At 48.3% G+C, this 18,562-nt stretch overlaps 2 protein-coding genes across 4 annotated transcripts in view; both read right to left on the bottom strand.

Moving 5' to 3' along the window:
* VANGL1 (VANGL planar cell polarity protein 1) overlaps nucleotides 1-1,394 on the bottom strand; it is a 73,185-nt gene extending 71,791 nt beyond the window's left edge. Inside the window, exon 1 of the mRNA XM_064143996.1 lies at nucleotides 1,321-1,394. The gene's annotated coding sequence lies outside the window, so the exon portion shown is untranslated. The remainder of the gene's footprint in view (nucleotides 1-1,320) is intronic.
* Nucleotides 1,395-11,596: 10,202 nt separating this feature from the next.
* CHD1L (chromodomain helicase DNA binding protein 1 like) overlaps nucleotides 11,597-18,562 on the bottom strand; it is a 33,567-nt gene continuing 26,601 nt past the window's right edge. For 2 of the 3 annotated variants that reach the window (XM_064143343.1, XM_064143345.1), the window contains 7 exons: nucleotides 18,283-18,446; nucleotides 17,426-17,631; nucleotides 16,453-16,551; nucleotides 13,477-13,547; nucleotides 13,098-13,212; nucleotides 12,736-12,844; nucleotides 11,597-11,947 (listed from right to left, as the gene is read on the bottom strand). In XM_064143343.1, coding sequence (XP_063999413.1) covers nucleotides 11,869-11,947; nucleotides 12,736-12,844; nucleotides 13,098-13,212; nucleotides 13,477-13,547; nucleotides 16,453-16,551; nucleotides 17,426-17,631; nucleotides 18,283-18,446 — 843 coding nt within the window. In that variant the 3' untranslated portion in view covers nucleotides 11,597-11,868. The remainder of the gene's footprint in view (nucleotides 11,948-12,735; nucleotides 12,845-13,097; nucleotides 13,213-13,476; nucleotides 13,548-16,452; nucleotides 16,552-17,425; nucleotides 17,632-18,282; nucleotides 18,447-18,562) is intronic. The other variant, XM_064143346.1, reaches the window with a different exon arrangement.

Genomic DNA, 18,562 nt, shown 5'->3' with positions numbered 1-18,562 from the left:
CATCATCCAGTCCAGCCTAGCACTCAGCCCTATCCAGTCAACTAGACCATGGCAATAAGTGCCCCACACAGGCTTTGCTTCAACACCTCCAGGGACAGTGACTCCACCACCTCCCTGGGCAGCCCATTCCAATGCCAATCACTCTCTCTGCCAACAACTTCCTCCTAACATCCAGCATAGACCTCCCCTGCCACAACTTGAGACTGTATTCCCTTGATTTGTTGCCACTTGCCTGGCAGAAGAGACCAACCCCCACCTGGCTACAGCCTCCTTTCAGGAGCTTATGCTTTCATAGACCCCTGCAAGCCAAAGACCTCAGCCTTTAGCATAAGAGAGTTAGTTTACATCCCTGACAGTCTTCTAAAGCAAACAAGCATGCAATTACTGAGAGCAAACTGTGAATGCAACAGCTTCGCCCTCAGCTGAGGGTGCCTGGAAGTCTTCAAGTGCTGCACCCCAAGGCCAGTGCTGCCCAGGTCCAGGAGGCTCTCCTCCCGGTTCCTGCAGCAGATTTACCGCTGGCCACTCGAGCCTGGAGCTTCCCCAGGCTGTTACGCGCTCAAAGAAAAGCAACCCTACGAGTCTGTGACTTTGGGCATCACTTCAAGTGACCAAATCACCTTCTAAGCAGAGAAACGGCAGTTGTAGCTTCCCTTGTCCGTGCCTTGCTGCCCAGCGGGGTGAGCCCAGCCACAAAAGCAGCTTCTTTTGAACAGAGCCTGGGTGTAGGAGGTGCCAGGGGAACCTTAACGCCAGCAGGGACTGGCAGCCCACAGGCTCTTTCAAAGGCGAAGCTAGGCAGAGAAAGTGCTGGTTACCGTCAACGGCTACGCCTACGGCCCCCGTCGGCTTCCAGAGGCTTACGCCGGGAATTTGAACTCTCTCCCAACCGCGGCAGCAGAGCCGAGAGGTGCCGCCGCCGGCAGGCTCCCCGCGGGCTGCAGCCGGCGTCCCGGCCGGCAGGAGGGAGGCCCGGCAGCCTTGCCCCGCCACCTAGCCCCGGCAACCGGCGCCTGGCCGACCTGGAAAGCGCCAGGCAGGGCAGCGGGGACGCAGAGGGCTCTGCCCACAGCCCAGCCAGGCTTTCGGCCCCCGCCGAGGCCGAACCCCTGCCAGCAGGCGCAGGAGCAGAAGGAACTGCCCCGTGGCTGCTCCTGGGCACCCCGCGACAGAGCGGTGACAGGGGTCCTAGCGGCGGCAGGGTGTGGTGGAGGACAGCAGCGCCGCCGCCCCCCGCACTGCAACCCGACCCGACCCCGCACACGCAAGACAGACACGCATTCAGGCAAGAAAACAGACCCACAGACGGGACGGACTCACCTCCCTCCCGTGGCCGCCCCATGCCGTTCCCGGCACCAACCCGCCGCCTTCCCCCGGCGGCGGCCGCCGTCGCTCCTGCCGCTGCCGCCGCTTTCCGCTTCCTGTGCCCGGCACCGCCCCGCCGCCGTCCCTCCGCGGCCGAGAGCCGCACCGCCCCCGCACCGCCCGAGCCACCGCCCCCCGGGCCGGGCTCCCCTCGGCGGGGAGCTGCCGCTGTCACGGGGCGGCAGGCCGCCTGCCCGCCGCGCCGGCCCGCCAAACCCAGGCACCGGCAGCTCTCGGCCGGACCTTGCTGCGGCCCGGCCCGACCTACCCGTAGCCCCTCTCTCTGCTCCCAGGTTGTCCCTTCCCGAGCTCCACAGCCTCTCCGAGGCTTCCAAAGGCTCTCCTCTAGCCTGCCTCGCCCCTTATTTGTCCTTAACGCAAAAGTACCCATCCCGTCGAGCTCTCCTACCCAGGACAACCACGTTCCTGGGGTTTGTCCTAGGCTAAATGCAGTGCTAGGCACTGTAATTGCCTCGCCTTTGGGGCTGCTTGCTCTGTTCCTCCACCCATAGCCTACAGCTGAGTGCACTTTACCCCTGGTCAGAAGTCTGTGGTGAAGAAGACCTCCTGCCCCCCGGGGCGAAGGGTCTGGTTTGCTTGAAGCTTGCCTTAGGCACCAAATTCCTTACACTGATTGGTCCTAAAATCATTGAACTTGGAAAAGACCACTAAGGTTATCAAGAACAACCATCTACCCCCATCACCATGCCCCAGAGTGCTAGGGAATCAGAACAGTTTAGGTTGAAGGGATGCTAAAGATCTAATGCCAACCTCCCTTGCCATGGACATGGACACTCACTACTAGACCCTGTTGCTTGTGGCACCATACAACACAGAGTTGAACACTTCCAGGAGTGGAGCTTCCACAACTTCTCTGGGCACCTCAGTGCCTCACCACCCTCACAAGGAAGAATATTCTTCTATTGTCAAATTTAAATCTAGCTTCTTCCAGTTTGAAGCCAACAACCTTCATTCTGTAAGTGCATTTGTGAAAGGTTCCTCTCCCTCTCTCTTGAGCATCCTGTTTCAAATAGTGGAAGGCTGCTCTGGGACTGCCTGGAGCATTCTCTCCATCTTTACATGCTTTCTAAACACCTCCAAGGATGGTCTCCAGGGTTTGGGAAGCTGGGAAGGAGACAGGCAGAGGTCTGCATACCATATGAGTCACCTTTTCTGTATACAGATGTTGCTCCTTTGTCAATTCACCTCTGGTTTGTCTTTAAAAGAGGTTTTAAATGAGTTATTTTTTTTAGATTGTATAAAGAACCAGCAGCTGGAAATGCATGAAGAAAATCTACACTTCCTAGATTCCAGTCTTGTGGTTTGAATTACTCAAGAAAAACAGAGTCTACAAGGGAAACTAATATGGAAGATACTTAAGTTACTCCTATCTCATTGCTGTCTACCTGAAAAGAGGCTGTAGTCAGGTGGGGGTTGGCCTCTTCTGCCAGGCAAGCAGCAATAGAACAAGGGGACACAGTCTCAAGTTATGGCAGGGGAGGTCTAGGCTGGATGTTAGGAGGAAGTTGTTGTCAGAGAGAGTGATTGGCATTGGAATGGGCTGCCCAGGGAGGTGGTGGAGTCCCGGGAGGTGTTGAAGACAAGCCTGGATGAGGCATTTAGTGCCATGGTCTAGTTGATTGGGCAGGGCTGGGTGAGAGATTGGACTGGATGATGTTGGAGGTCTTTTCCAACCTGACTGATTCTATGATTCTATCACATAGCTCTGTGTTGTTCCTTGTGGCTGTAGGTTGCATCTTGCATTTTTCTGCTCCAACCCTCCTTTCCCAGAATAATCCCAATGTTTTTTATTTGTGGTGCTTGGCCCCTCTTCAACATCATAGAATAATTATGGTTGGAAAGGATCTCTAAGATCAAATCTGGCCATTATCTAACTCTACCATGGTGCTAAACCATTTCCTTCAGTACCAAATCTTTGTGTCTTTTAAACCCCTCCAGGGATAGGGACTCAACTACCTCCCTGGGGAGCCTGCTCCAGCGTTTCAGAACCTTTTCAGTGAAGTTTTTCCTAATATCTAACCTAAACCTTCCCTGATGCAACTTGAGGCCATTTCCTCTCATCCTGTCTCTTGTACCTAGGGAGAAGAGACAAAATGCCCACTTTGCTGCAACCTCCATTCATGGAGTTATAGACCGCCTGCACAGATGGGCAGAGTCCAATGGGATGGCGTTCAATAGCTCCAAGTGCAGGGTGCTGCACTTTGGCCACAACAACCCCATGCAGAGATACAGGCTGGGGTCGGAGTGGCTGGAGAGCAGCCAGACAGAGAGGGATCTGGGGGTGCTGATTGATACCCGCCTGAACATGAGCCAGCAGTGTGCCCAGGTGGCCAAGAGAGCCAGTGGCATCCTGGCCTGCATGAGGAATGGTGTGGTCAGCAGGAGCAGGGAGGTCATTCTGCCCCTGTACTCTGCACTGGTTAGACCACACCTTGAGTACTGTGTTCAGTTCTGGGCCCCCCAGTTTAGGAGGGACGTTGAGATGCTTGAGTGTGTCCAGAGAAGGGCGACGAGGCTGGTGAGAGGCCTTGAGCACAGCCCTACGAGGAGAGGCTGAGGGAGCTGGGATTGTTTAGCCTGGAGAAGAGGAGGCTCAGGGGAGACCTTATTGCTGTCTACAACTACCTGAGGGGTGGTTGTGGCCAGGAGGAGGTTGCTCTCTTCTCTCAGGTGGCCAGCACCAGAACGAGAGGACACAGCCTCAGGCTGCGCCAGGGGAAATTTAGGCTCAAGGTGAGGAGAAAGTTCTTCACTGAGAGAGTCATTGGACACTGGAATGGGCTGCCCGGGGAGGTGGTGGAGTCGCTGTCCCTGGAGCTGTTCAAGGCATGATTGGACGTGGCACTTGGTGCCATGGTCTAGCCTTGAGCTCTGTGGTAAAGGGTTGGACTTGATGATCTGTGAGGTCTCTTCCAACCCTGATGATACTGTGATAAAGTCTACCCCTCCGCCTCTTTTTCACCAGATTAAACAGTCAAAGTTCCTTCAGCTGCTCCTCACAAGACCTTTTCTCCAGATTTTTCACCAGCCTCACTGCCCTTCTCTGGATTCGTTCCAGCACCTCAGTGTCTTTCCTGTGCTGAGGGCTCCAACTCTGCAACAGGGAGTGGCTTTACACTGGACAGTCAAACGGGAATTAGAAGAAACATTTCCCTATCTCCTCGTCGGCAGTTACATCATGTCCTGTTTTGCATACCATACATGCTTACCCAGCCTCAGGAAAAGCCTGCTATCAAGTGATAGGTTCCATCTTGTATTATGCATCAACATGTGTCTAAACTTGCCCAAGTACTCTGCTGCATTCCAGGCAACGGCCTTACCCTGGAAAGCAGAAAGCCTCCCTGACTGCTGATGGCTCCCCACCACTTGGGCTGCCCCAATGAGGCTTCTTTTGTCCTTGCTCAGAGGTGGTGCAAATGTGACAAAAGGCAACAGACTATATAGCTTATACAGGACTTGTGGTGGGGGAGAGATGTTGTGCAAAGAGCAAGTTTTTACCTGTGCTGCATGGGGAAGACAGGGGGAGATGCTGCCCTGCCTGCAAGGCTACGGAAACACAGAGGAAACGTCAACAGGGGGCCTGTTTCAAAGGTCTGTAACTGTACTACTTTGAAAGCAACCAAGGAACTCTGCTAAACCTGTGTTTCTTCTCCTACTAGGCTTCCCCAGCAGCTGCTCAAGATTTAAAGCAGATCCAAATACTACTGCCATGGTCGAGAGCAGCAGGACTTGTTGCAGTAACCCACAAAAAGGAGATTGATAAGAAATTCAAGCTGGGGTTGTATGCAAACCTCAGGGAGGGCAAGCACCTATGCCCTATCCAGACCTTGCTGGTGTAGCTACCTGTTACACCCAGCAATGAGACCCACCTGCACCCAACTAGGTCAGGCTAGTTCAATATTGGAAAGGAGGAATGCAGTGAAGATGGGGGCAGTGGCAGATGCTGTTACATGCTGATCTCTCCTCATCTGTTTAAGACAGTGAGACATGAGAAAACATTTCCCACGAGTCAAGGAGCTTGTGTAGTAGGGTCACAGTTCAGAAACCTCTGATGTGCAGTGCTCCTGTCTATTGCTGAATAGGTAATATTAGGGCTTTCCTTACATTACCCAGAACTGATCTCAAATCCAGACAGGTTTAAATTGGAGTGGACTTCTGGTGATGATCTAGTCCAGTCTCCCCCCTCCCAACAGGAGACTAGTCAACTAGCGCAGGTTCCTCAAGGCTGTGCCAAACTGAGTTTTGAGCCTCTCCAAAGATGGAGTCTACAACCTTCCTGAGCAACACACAATCAACCAGGTTGGAAGAGACCTCCAAGATTGTCCAGGCTAAACACCCCCAGCTCCCCCAGCCTCTCCCCATAGGGCTGTGTTCCAGGTCCCTCACCAACTTCAGTGCCCTTCTCTGGACACGTTCCAGTATCTCAACATCTCTCTTGAATTGAGGAGCCCAGAACTGGACACAGAACTCAAGGTGTGGCCTGACCAGTGCTCAGTACAGAGGAAGAATAACTTGCCTTGCCCTGCTGGCCACACTGTTCCTGATACATGTTCCACGTTCCAGAGTTTGACAACTGCAAAGTACAAATGTTTTTTCCCTCACATTTAAATGGAATTTCATGTATTTCACTTTGTGCCTGTTCCTTCTTTTCCTTTCACTGGATACCACTGAGAAAAGTCTGTCTCCATTGTTCAGTCCCTTCCATCAGGCATTTTATACACATGAATTTACACACCCTGACTACCCTCTCAAACATATCTTTGCAAGGCTAAAAAATCTCAGCTCTCCCAGCCTCTCCAGTCCCTGACTTGTTTTAAGGGACCTATGCTGGACTTAATCCAGTGTGTCCATGTCAAACAAAGAGGGTCTCTGGTCCAGAATGTATTCTGTGTGCATGTAATCCAAGACACCTTCTCTTTTGATTTTTTACCACTGCTGCTGTCAGTTGGCAGAAAATGTCTAGGAAGGCTCTATAAGTGGTCAAGTACTTGGTCAGAGTTACATGGAACACAAATTACCTTGGATCTATTAGAAGACTCCTCCTTATAACAAATGAGATTGCAAATCACTGTCTTCCATTTTGATTTGTTGATTCTAGTGCATGATCAACCTACTGTTCAGCCAAAATACATAAACAAAGGTCTACATTCTCTCTTCTAGCATCATCTATTATAAAGTGGTGGAAGTTTTCACCCAGCTTGACATGTAAATTAAACTTCTAAAATTATCTCTTTGCTTAAAAATTTGCTTTATTTTTTTCTCCCAAAGCATTAGGCTCACTTGTTTTTAAAGAATTCTACTTATCCTTCTATTTTTCTAATGATCATTTTTGTGGGCCAGATTCCACCTTCTACAGAGACTCAGACATACAATATTTTTGTTGAAATACTGAGATTGAATTTGCTGCAGATTTTCTCCATCACCTTGGAAACAAGTCTTGCTCTTTCCTTCCCCAGGAATCCAGACTCCATCTTCCCCAGCACAGTGATACATCCAGGCAATTTTTGAGTGGGACAAAAATCACATAACTGCTTCCTGAGTAGAACAAAATACCATTAAGTTACAAGCCACACAGATTCCTCACCAAAGACAGATTTTGTCTGCACAGTGCTTTGAGAATCAAAGGCAGTGCCTTGTCAAGAAGTGTAGGATAGAATAGAATCAACCAGGTTGGAAGAGACCTCCAAAATCATTCAGTCCAACCCATCACTCAGCCCAAACCTCATGTAACCATGAGCCAAGCAAGCACAAGTATAAAAGTCATTCCAAATTACTGCCCACTCCTATATATTACTGCCCACTCTCAGACTGGATGTGAGGAGGAAGTTCTTCAGCATAAGAGCGATAAGAGCCTGATATGGGTTGCCCAGGGAGGTGGTTGAGGCCCCATCCCTGGAGGTGTTTAAGGCCAGGCTGGATGAGGCTGTGGGCAGCCTCTAGGGTAGGGTGTCCCTGCCCATGGCAGAGGGGGTGGAACAAGATTATCTTTGTGGTCCCTTCCAACCCTGACTGATTCTATGATTTTCTATATGGCATCAGCTGGAGCCTACAGTCTGGGAAGGAGAGTTTTTTTCACCAAGACTGGATACCACTTGATAGGTCTTGACACTATGCATGATTTTGCTCTGTGCCACTGATCCTCCATCTATCAGCATACATCCAAAGTGCAATGACAGATATGCAGGAGTCACATTTCAGCTCTTTCAACATTGCAGAAAAGTCTTGTTTAAAGGAAGAGAGAGGCCAGAGGGATGTCACTACAAAAGAACACCTTCCTTCCCTTTTGGGGTGGTTGCTATTTAGAAAGGGAAAATGCGTAGTAGTGCACAGCTGAAGAAACAGCATGACACATTTGTTTTGCATAGCAACTTGCAGGAAAGCTACTGAGCCATTTATGGAATTAATAATCAAAAATAGATGATTTCTGCTCCAAGAAAGAGAAATGGTGGTGGGTAGCAAGCACTACAAAAATATCACTTGGCTGAATCATAGAATTGAGCAGGTTGGAAGAGACCTGCAAGATCAGCCAGTCCAAACTAGCACCCAGCCCTGGCCAATCAACTAGACCATGGCACTAAGTGCCCCACACAGGCTTTGCTTCAACACCTGCAGGGATGGCGACTCCACCACCTCCCTGGGCAGCCCATTCCAATGCCAATCACTCTCTCTGCCAACAACTTCCTCCTAACATCCAGCATAGACCTCCCCTGGCACAACTTGAACCTGTGTCCCCCTTGTTCTGTTGCTACTTGCCTGGCAGAAGAGACCAACCCCCACCTAGCTACAGCCTCCCTTCAGGTAGTTGTAGACAGCAATGAGGTCACCCCTGAGACTCCTCTTCTCCAGACTAAACAACCCCAGCCCCCTCAGCCTCTCCTCATAGTGCTCACGTTCCAGGCCTTTCACCAGGGATGCTGCAAAACCCAGTTCAGAATTTTGTGGAAAGTTAACTTCCATTTCAAAGCAGACAGAGGTAGGACTTTTCATTGGGTTCAGCAGATTTTTAAAGAGTATTGTTTAAAACAGGAAAAAGAAGGGAGGGGGGAAGGCAAAACAAGCCCAAAACACTCAAGAAGCTTTTCCTAAGTAAACTCACCATTTGAACACTAGTAAGATAGTTTTCAATTTGCACAAGCCAAGAGGACTACAGAGGGAAAAAAGAGAACATCATTTTGTCTGACATGCCCCCAGGTTAGAGGGCTAGAATCTATTGCATGCCTTTCTTCTGTGTGTGCCAGCAGCCTTGTAGCTAGCTCCCTTGTCTTAGAGGGTAATGGAGGTTAACAGACAGATAGTCATGCCCTCTGCTCTGCTCTAACTCCAGTCAGGCTGGGGGCACAGGAGAGAGGTTGAGCTCCACCTTCCTGTAGAAACAAAGAAAAGCATGAGGCCTTAAAGAGGAATACCATAGTGGTGGTAGGTCACAGAACATATCTGGTTGGAAGAGACCTCAAAGATCATCCAGTCCAACTTCTGACCCAGTACTGAAGACTCAACACTAAACCACGTCCCTAAGCACCAGGTCCAGACACTGCTTGAATTCCTCTAGGGATGGCAACTTCACCACTACCACAAGCAACATTCTAATGTTTGACAAGCCTTTCAGTGAAGAAGTATTTCCCAACATCCAGCCTAAATCTCCTCATTTCCTCTAGTACTGTTGCTTGACATCAAGGAGAAGAGACTGGCCTCCTCCTTGCTCCAATCTCGTTTCAGGTAATTGTAGAGAGTGATAAGCTCTCCCCTCAGCCTCCTCTTCTCTGGACCAAACAACCCCAGCTCCTTCAGACGCTCCTTATAGGCCATATGCTCCAGGTCCTTCATCAGCCTCGCTGCTCTTCTCTGGACATGCTCCAGCACCAACTTATTCTGAGGACAAATCCTGTCTGTGCATAAGTGCGTGGTGGTCAGAGAACCAGTAAGTAGGCTGGGATTCAACTGTAGGTGTGTGTGAAGAGGAGGAACAGGACTTGCTGGAACACTTGGGAATTAAACCTTTTAAAGAAGGGCAATATACAGAAAAAGAGTAGGTGGATGAACAGAGCCTCGAGTTGCAGACTGAAATTATGTTTTCAGTTAAGTGAGCAAAGAGAAAAAAACGTAATTGGTCTTTTAATTCTGGCAAATAGGGAGCGTTTCACCAGGCGAGAGATCACTGCCCTGAAAAGAGGCCGAAGAGCAGCATGTGCTGCTGCAGCTGATTAACAGTGCCACCAGCCGGCCTGTTGGAAGAGTGCCAGTTCGCATGACTGAGGGGAAAACAAGGTAATGTGCCATCTACTTACCGCCTTTCACCCCAGAAAGTCTTCACAGTCAAGATTCCGATCCTGCAAACCCTTTTGCTAAACATTTAGGGGCTGCTTCTGCAAGCAACTCTAAGTAAGGTCTTTCCGACAGAGCTGCTAGGCAGTACCAGCTTACTCAAGCTTCAGCAAAGTCAACCAAGGTAACAAATTATTGGGGATTTTCTGGTAGGGCTGAATGAATGTCAGAGTATCCAGCTCAGGAAAGCTTCTCCTAGTGTGGAGCCCACCAGCCAGCACGATTTGCCATGTCAGAATGAGGCCTGAAATTACTAAGTAACCAGATGGTGCTACAGACAGCGTAAATGAGATGTGTGTTGGCAGTCAGATATTTAAAGATGCACTTTCCATTGTCTGCAGGGTGATGTCCTGTTAGAAGTTGAACTTTTAATTAAGTTTGGCATTTTACAGTCTCTGGTCAAAAGAGTTACTAGGAGAACTGCTATTGTCTAATTGCACCAGGCAAATAAAACCCCTTAAAAATATGCTAAAGCAAACAATGAAGAAAAGCCAGGAAAAGTTCTGTTTGCAGTAAAGCCAACATCAAAAACTCTGCATTAAGATTTCCTTGAAGTGAATCAAAGGGGATCATGGAACCCTTCACACATTTTTTTTGGACAACAGTAAGAAACTGGTTTTGTCTGGCAGCTGCAACAAAGAGCAGTTGTGGGAGAAAGGAAGGTGTCATTTATAAAGCCAGTCTCAAATTCTGGCAGCTTTGCACATCTTTAGCCAGAATACTGGTCAGGATTTTGCTTGATTGTAAGCACACAATCTGGTCACCAAATTTTGTATTTTATAGAATCATAGAATGGTTTGGGTTGGAAGGGACCTAAAAGATCATCTAACTCCAACTCCTTGCCATGGGCAGGGGCACCATCCACTAGATCAGGTTGCTCAATGTCCTGTCCAGCCTAGGCTTGAACACATCCAGAGAGGAGGCATCCACAACTTGCCTGAGCAACCTTTCCAGTGTCTGACCACCCTTGGTGTAAATAATTTCTTCCCAATATCCAGTCTAAATTTCCCCTCTTCCAGCTTAAAGCTGTTCTCCCTTGTCATGTCACTACAAGCACTTGTAAAAAGTCCCTCCTCAACTTTCTTGTAGGCCCTTTTCAAGTACTGAACAAATGAACCATTGAACAAATCCAAGCCAAAAGGACTTCTGGGCACCTGGAACAGTATGAACAGTTTGTAGAATCATAGAATCGCTCAGGGTTGGAAGAGACCATAAGGTTCATCTAATTTCACCCCCCCATGCCATGCCCAGGGACACCCTACCCTAGAGCAGGCTGCCCACAGCCTCATCCAGCCTGGCCTTAAACACCTCCAGGGATGGGGCCTCAAACACCTCTCTGGGTAACCCATTCCAGACTCTCACTGCTCTCATGCTGAACAACTTCCTCCTCATGGTCACTCTGAATCTCCCCACCTCCAGCTTCGCTCCATTCCCCCTAGTCCTGTCACTACCTGAGAGCCTAAAAAGTCCCTCCCCAGCTTTTTTTTTTTGTAGGCTCCCTTCAGATACTGGAAGGCTACAAGAAGGTCACCTGGGAGCCTCCACTTTTCCAGACTGAACAGCCCCAACTCCTTCACTCTGTCCTCATAGCAGAGCTGCTCCAGCCCTCTGATCATCCTCATGGCCCTCTCTGGACACACTCCAGCATCTCCACATCCCTCTTGTGCTGTGTGGTTGTCATGCAGTGTTGTTAACACAGACATCTTCTTTTCCAAGGAGTTGTCTATGTGGAATATGTGTATTTGTGTACACAGAGTCCCACTAAAAAGTTGACTGAAAAAAGGGATAGTGAAGTAAAAGATGAAATTTGAAGAGGTGGAAAAAAAAATCTGGCAAAACAATATCATAATCCAAGCCTAAGCAATACCTTAATAAAAGGGATAACAACTGACCATCAGTGAAAGTTTAATTTTCCATCTCCAAAACAGCTATGGGGTAGGCCCACATCCATATCAAAAGGCTCTTTGAACTGAAGCAGTCTCATTTTTCTGCAGAGCTACTGACAATATGTAAATGTTCTGTCCAACAGAAGCAGAGATGCAGGGGCAAGTAACAGCTTTGTAAGCCCCGTTTTAGAAGTGGATGCATACAGACCATATGTGTGGTACTGAAAACATCTGTGGCTTTTTGTGCCCATTTCTCAGTGAAACTACTGCATCTTCATGGCTTTGAGACTGTCACTGAAGATGGATATGGTTGTGAAGCTGAAGAAATGCCTTTATTCCTAGGGAAGTAGTATCTAATAGGAAGTGTTAAGGAGACAATGTCAAGAAATGGCAGACAACATGTCCACTTAAAGATTCACCAAGGAAGGAGGTAGAATGCTCTGAATTCCATTGTCTTTGTTTCTGTTTTTCAGTTTCAGAGAGTTGCTGACAGTATAGAAGATGCATGTCTTCCTAGAGAAGTGGCAAGACACAGCCTCCTTCTAAACCTCCACTTCCTTTCCTGGAAGGTGAAAGGTGACCTGTGCTAGATTGTATGGTTCTGCTCTGGCAAGGGGGTTGGATTCGATGATCTCTTTGGGTCCTTTCCAGCCCGTGACATCCTGTGATGAGCTCTTGTGTTACAAAAGGCCATCCTAACACACACCAACTGCACCATATTCAGCCAAGGAAGCATGTTACCACTTGCTTGGAATGCTGTCATGTTTTGTTGGGGATTTTTTCCCCCCACATTCTCTCTTTGCTTCTGAGTCACTTTTGTTTTTCTGAAATTCTAGTCATCTCCCCCACAGACATGGCCTATACAGGTAACTTGACTGCTGTCATCTGAAGACTAGCAGCTAGTTCTGACATTTTCTGATGGGCATGGTGAATCACACTAATCTGTCATTATCACCTCAATGGTAAGTCCTCGCTGTGGAATGAGTACCTCAATGACAGCAAAGTCAGAGAAATCAAGTTGTTAGCTGGACTGCAGCCTATGTGCCTTACCTTGCTTACTTCCTTTGCATCCACCAAGGTATTTAGGAGATCATTTCAATATTAGATTCTGAACAGAGTAAGAGGTGCTGCAAAAGGATACATAAGAGTGGGGATACCCCGTGCTGCCAAATATTTTCGGATGAGTCTCTCAGTACCGTACCAGTTGAAGCCTTTTGTTGCATACCCAATACGTGGAAGATGCACTGATGCTGAGGAGGAGGGAAACAGAAGGTGCACAGTCTTTAGAATAAAAATACAACATATAGAAAGCAATCTTGGTAAGATATTTAAGCTAGCTGACAAAACCAGAAGAAATATTTTGGAATGCAATGTATCTGCCATGGAAATGTCTCCTCTACCTCACTCCAGTTAAAAGAAGAATAGGAGAAGTGGAATTTGGTCATCATCTTTAGCTGCAGTCATACATGTAAGGATTGACTGTTCTACTGCACACATACTTACCACTCCTTTTCTTGGCTGCTACATAAATCTTCTTCAGGCCTTTTTCCAAAGCAGACAGCTTAATGCCAGACAAGTTGTTGGACCGATCCCGATGCTGAGCTACAATCAAGGCCAACTAAGAAGAAACAGACCGAAAAAAAAAAAGAAGTGGGGTCTATATACAGTGCTAAAAGACACAGTGGTAGCTGCTAGAAAATTCCATTACTAATTATTTGCTCTAATTAATAAGAAAAAGATCTCCTTCCTTTCATGTCTAACTGCAGGTTAGCCACGCTCAGTATTCAGTGTCATTACTGTGGGAAAAAAAGACGTAACATTCATTTCTTACAGCTTCAAAAATGTGGACAGAGCAAGATAAAAAGGAGCTTATCATTCTCACCAAGTCTTGTCCTTTTTTCCTGGACTTTTTGTCATCAATAGGGAATAACAAAGCTCTTCCTAACTCCAGGTCTGTCCAGAAAACAAGAATGAAAAAGACAAATTAGTTCTGAACAGTCAAGTGACTATCAAAGCAACTGTGATTCAAGAGAGTGATTTGCCATTGGAATGGGCTGCCCAGGGAGGTGGTGGAGTCGCTGTCTCTGGAGGTGTTCACAAAAAGGCTGGCTAAGGCACTTAGTGCCATGGTCTAGTTGATTGGACAGGGCTGGGTAACAGGTTGGACTGGATTATGTTGGAGGTCTCTTCCAATCTGTCGATTCTATGATTTCACTGTCATGTTCTGTACTATTCTCCTTGGCTTTATTTGTATCACCAAGATTGTTCATCAGTCAAACCCTTTCTCTAGGGAAGCAAAACAGCTGCTGTCTCCCTAGCCCCCAAAATACAGAGACATGTAGACATCCCAGTTAAAGACCACAAATGCAAAGGGAGACTGGAACAAGCAAGCCATAGAGATCATTGAGTCCCACCCCCCTGCCAGAGCAGAACCACACAATCTATCACAGATCGCAGAGGAACATATCCAGACAGGCCTTGAAAGGCTCCAGAGAAGGAGACTCCACAACCTCTCTGGGGAGCCTGGTCCAGTGCTCTGTGACCCTCACAGGGAAGAAGTTCCCCCTTGTGTTGAGGTAGAACCTCTTGTGCTGCAACTTACACCCATTGCTCCTTGTCCTATCCCAGGGAACAAGTGAGCAGAGTCTGTCCCCTCGCTCCTGGCCAGCCCTCAGATACCTACATTTATCAAATCCCCTCTCAGTCTTCTCTTCTCCAGACTAAACAGCCCCAGGTCCCTCAGCCTCTCCTCATAAGCCATGCCCTCCAGTCCCCCAGTCATCCTTGTAGCCCTCTGGTGGACGCTCTCCAGCAGATCCCTGTCCCTCTTCAACTGGGGAGCCTAAAACTGAACACAGGATTCAAGATGAGGTCTCACCAGGGCAGAGTAGAGGGGCAGGAGAACCTCCCTTGATCTGCTGGACACACTCCTCCTAATACACCCCAGGATGCCATTGGCCTTCTTGGCCACAAGGGCACATTGCTGTGCCATGGTTAACTTGTTCTCCACCAGGACCTCCAGGTTTCTCTCCACAGAGCTGCTCTCCAGCAGATCACCTCCCATCCTGTACTGGTGCAGTTTATTATTCCTCCCCAGGTGCAGGACTCTGCACTTGTCCTTGTTGACCTTCATCTGGTTCCTCTGTGCCCAGCTATCCAGTCTGTCCAGGTCTCTCTGGATGGCCACACAGCCTTCAGCTGGATCAGCCAAGCCTCCCAGCTTGGTGTCATCAGCAAACTTGCTGAGCAGACTCTGTACCCTCATCAATGTCACTGATGAAGATGCTGAACAGGACTGACCCCAGCACTGATCTCTGATGAACACCACTAGGGATATCAGGGAATTAGAACGAAGAAGAGGTCCACCTTACAGCAAGATGTACATTCCTCACCAGCTGCACGTAGCTCAGAACTGCTAATACATGCTCAGGAGAAGATCAGTGCTTGAAGAGAATCAAAGAGTCAGCTGAACAGTGCCTGAGATGGTTTTCATGCTTCCTAAAAGCATTTTGATAGACAATGCAGTGCTCCGTCTTACATGATAAAAAACATCCTGTGAAGAATGCCCACTTGGGGTTTGGTTTTTGGTTTTGGTTTCTTTTTAAATTACTTGCAGTGTGAATTGAATGACTTAGCCCCCGCACAGTTCTTGCACTCCAAACAAGTCAAGTCAGAGCACCCACTGTATTACAACCCTCATAGCTAAAGATACACATATCTAGAGAAAAGCGGAAAGAAGATGAGTAGCCAGGTATCCAGGCACTTCTCCTGCAACTCCTCCTCCAAGTGGAGGCCAGTGACAAGCAGAGTCCCTCAGAGATCAGTCCTGGGACCAGTCTTGTTCAACATCTTTGTGGGTCCCATGGACAGAGGCACTGAGTGCACCCTCAGCAAGCTTGCTGATGACACCAAACTGTGCGGTGCAGCAGACAGGCTGGAGGGAAGGGATGGCATCCAGAGAGACCTAGACAGGATGGAGAGGTAAGCACAAGCCAACAGCCAAAGGTTCACAAAGACCAAGTACAAGATCCTCCATCTGGGTCGAGGCAATGCCAAGCACAAATCCAGGCTGGGCAGTGAGTGGCTGGAGAGCAGCCCTGAGGAGAGGGACTTGGGGTTGCTGCTGGTGGACGAGAAGCTCAACAGGAGCCAGCAGTGTGCACTTGCAGCCCGCAGGGCCAACCAGATCCTGGGCTGCATCAGGAGAAGTGTGGCCAGCAGGTGGAGGGAAGTGATTCTCCCCCTCTACTCCACTCTGGTGAGACCCCACCTGGAGTACTGCATCCAGTTCTGGAACCCCCATTACAAGAGGGATGTGGAGATGTTGGAGTGTGTCCAGAGAAGGGCCACGAGGATGATCAGAGGGCTGGAGCAGCTCTGCTATGAGGACAGACTGAAAGAGTTGGGGCTGTTCAGTGTAGAGAACAGGAGGCTCCAAGGTGAACTTCTTGTGGCCTCCCAGGATCTGATGGGGGCCTACAAAAAAAATGCTGGGGAGGGACTTTTTAGGCTCTCAGGGAGCGACAGGACTAGGAGGAACGAAGCAAAGCTGGAGGTAGGGAGATTCAGACTGGCCGTGAGGAGGAAGTTGTTTAGCATGAGAGTGGTGAGAGGCTGGAATGGGTTGCCCAGGGAGGTGGTTGAGGTCCCATGGCTGGAGATGTTTAAGGCCAGGCTGGATGAGGCTGTGGCCAGCCTGCTCTAGGGTAGGGTGTCCCTGGGCATGGCACCGCAGGGGGTGGAATTAGATGATCCTTGTGGTCCCTTCCAATCCTGACCGATTCTATGATTCTATAACATCACTGGGATTTAAGGTCTTTCAAGTGTCTTGGCTTAAGGTTATGTTTTAATCTCTTACCTTTCATTTTTCCTGCCATCTCATATATTTTCCTTGGCTGATCAGAACGAGCTTCCAGAGCTGTAAATAAGCCACCCCTTCCCCAGCGGCCGGAGTCATCTAGAATGAAATGCTAGTTAGCTTCCTTTTAAAAGTCAGGCTAAAGACTACCCTTGCATGAAAGGCAACAAAAATATCAAAAGCAGATATAGGAACCACACACAAACTGAAGCCAACCAGTACTCAACCTGTTGGTGTCCTCACATGTGTACAGAAAGGTATATAAAGTGTGCAGCTAGTATGACCCAGATTGGCACACTGGGCTTCCCACAGATAGATGTTTGTTATTTGTGGACTTTTACTTGGCATTTTCACTTGAAACATGAGGTTCTGTATTGAGTGTAACATAAACCAAAGCTGATTATAATATTCTGCTATAGCCATGGTCAGAGAGCAGGTCCACACTGATTTAGGAGGAATTCTGTAACCTGAATTTCCCTCCTTCAGCATCTAAACAGAGGTCCTTAAATTAGGAGACTAGCCTAGAATCGCTGTACTGTCAGTGTTGACTGATGAGAATCTCTGAAGTGAGCCTCTGGAAGTAAATGTACGTCTCTGCTGACTGTAGAGACAAGAATTTTCAGTATCTCAATTCAATCTACAGCTTCCATGGTAGGAATAAAAGGCCCTGCTTTCAGGAGAAATTGTCCTCACTTGTCCACAGCCAACATTTCAAGCCACACAAGCACCTTTCAAGATGCTCACCCATGAATCCAGAGAGAGCATGGAAAGATCCAAGCACACCTTTCTAGTGCTTGTGTGGGTTAGCAATGGTGGAAGCTGTAGAGGCCTCTGTGCCACTCAAAATTAAATCAGGCTCAGATCCAAGTTACTTTGGTCTAGAAGAAAATGAGCAACTACCAAGCTAGTAGGATCAGTTCAGCCCCCTTGTCCACACCTCATCCAACAACATTCTTATTGGCTTAAGTCCCACCTAGGCAGTGGACAATGATGGCATCCTCCTCTTCTGCTCTGGGGTGTGTGACATCTCCCATGACATACTTGATACAGTTCACATCTGCATCTTCATAATCTAAATCCACATTTGGCTCCTCTTCCTCCTCAAACTCTTCCTCAGAGTCACTCTCGTCTGACGGAAGGCAAGGAGACATGTACTGATTTGCCTCCCACCAGGCCATTCTGAAACAAAACAAGAGAAGATTGTGGTCAGTGAAAAATTAAAGGCTGGGGGCAGACAGCTTGGTTTAAATTGCAGTGAAACACTTGAGACCTGGACCTGCATTCCCTCTGCTCCCCTCCCCTATCTTAATCCAGAACCAAGTTTCTCACACTTGTTATCTGTAGTAGGAAGAGCCACATGTCGTTATGATAAGCCAAAGGCAGGTGTGGGAAAAGTAAGCACATAACAAAAAGGCAAGAAGGTACTTTGAGTGGTGAAAAGGAAGAACATGTAGGAAATCAGGAGAAAGTCAGCAGCCATGCCAGAACTGCAGATGTCAGAACAATACATATAGTCCAGCTATGACACTTCATAAAGCCTCTCCCTGTACATTCAGGCACAAGGTTCTTATTCCAGCCACTCTCGATGAATTAAATTAGATGTGAGGTCAGCTACACAGTTTGACCACACATGGGAACATCCTCAAGTATGAAGCTAACTCTTTTAGTAGAGTGACTTGTGGCTATTTTGTCATCTTCTCTCCTCATCCTCAGCCTCACCTGCCAGAGTGGATACAGAGCATAACTTGGTTTTCTCAGTCAGACACACATTTCTAGGGTACAGAGTAACAGACATCAGCTTACAAGTAGTCAGTGCAGTACAAAACATACTTTTTCTTGTGTTCTGCCTCTGCTTTTGCTTTCTTCTTGTCCTCCATAAGCCGTGCTCTCTTTGCTGCAGCTTCTTGGCGCTTCTTCCTCCTAGCCTCCAGCTCCTCTGCACTCAATAAGTGCTTCCTCCTGGTTGATAGTTCCCGGAGGCCTGTGAGAAGAACCTGGAGAAAGAAAGAAGCATCATGGAAACAAACTGCTCACCTTAAAGCCATGTCTGGTGTCCACCTTGAACTACACTCCTTTCTCATTCATCTACTTGTCCACAGGTCTTAATGAT

Source organism: Pogoniulus pusillus, chromosome 5, assembly GCF_015220805.1.
Source record: "Pogoniulus pusillus isolate bPogPus1 chromosome 5, bPogPus1.pri, whole genome shotgun sequence".
Taxonomy (NCBI): Eukaryota; Metazoa; Chordata; class Aves; order Piciformes; family Lybiidae; genus Pogoniulus; species Pogoniulus pusillus.
The sequence above is the reverse complement of the archived record's forward strand: the minus strand, read 5'-3'. Positions and strand labels throughout refer to the sequence as shown.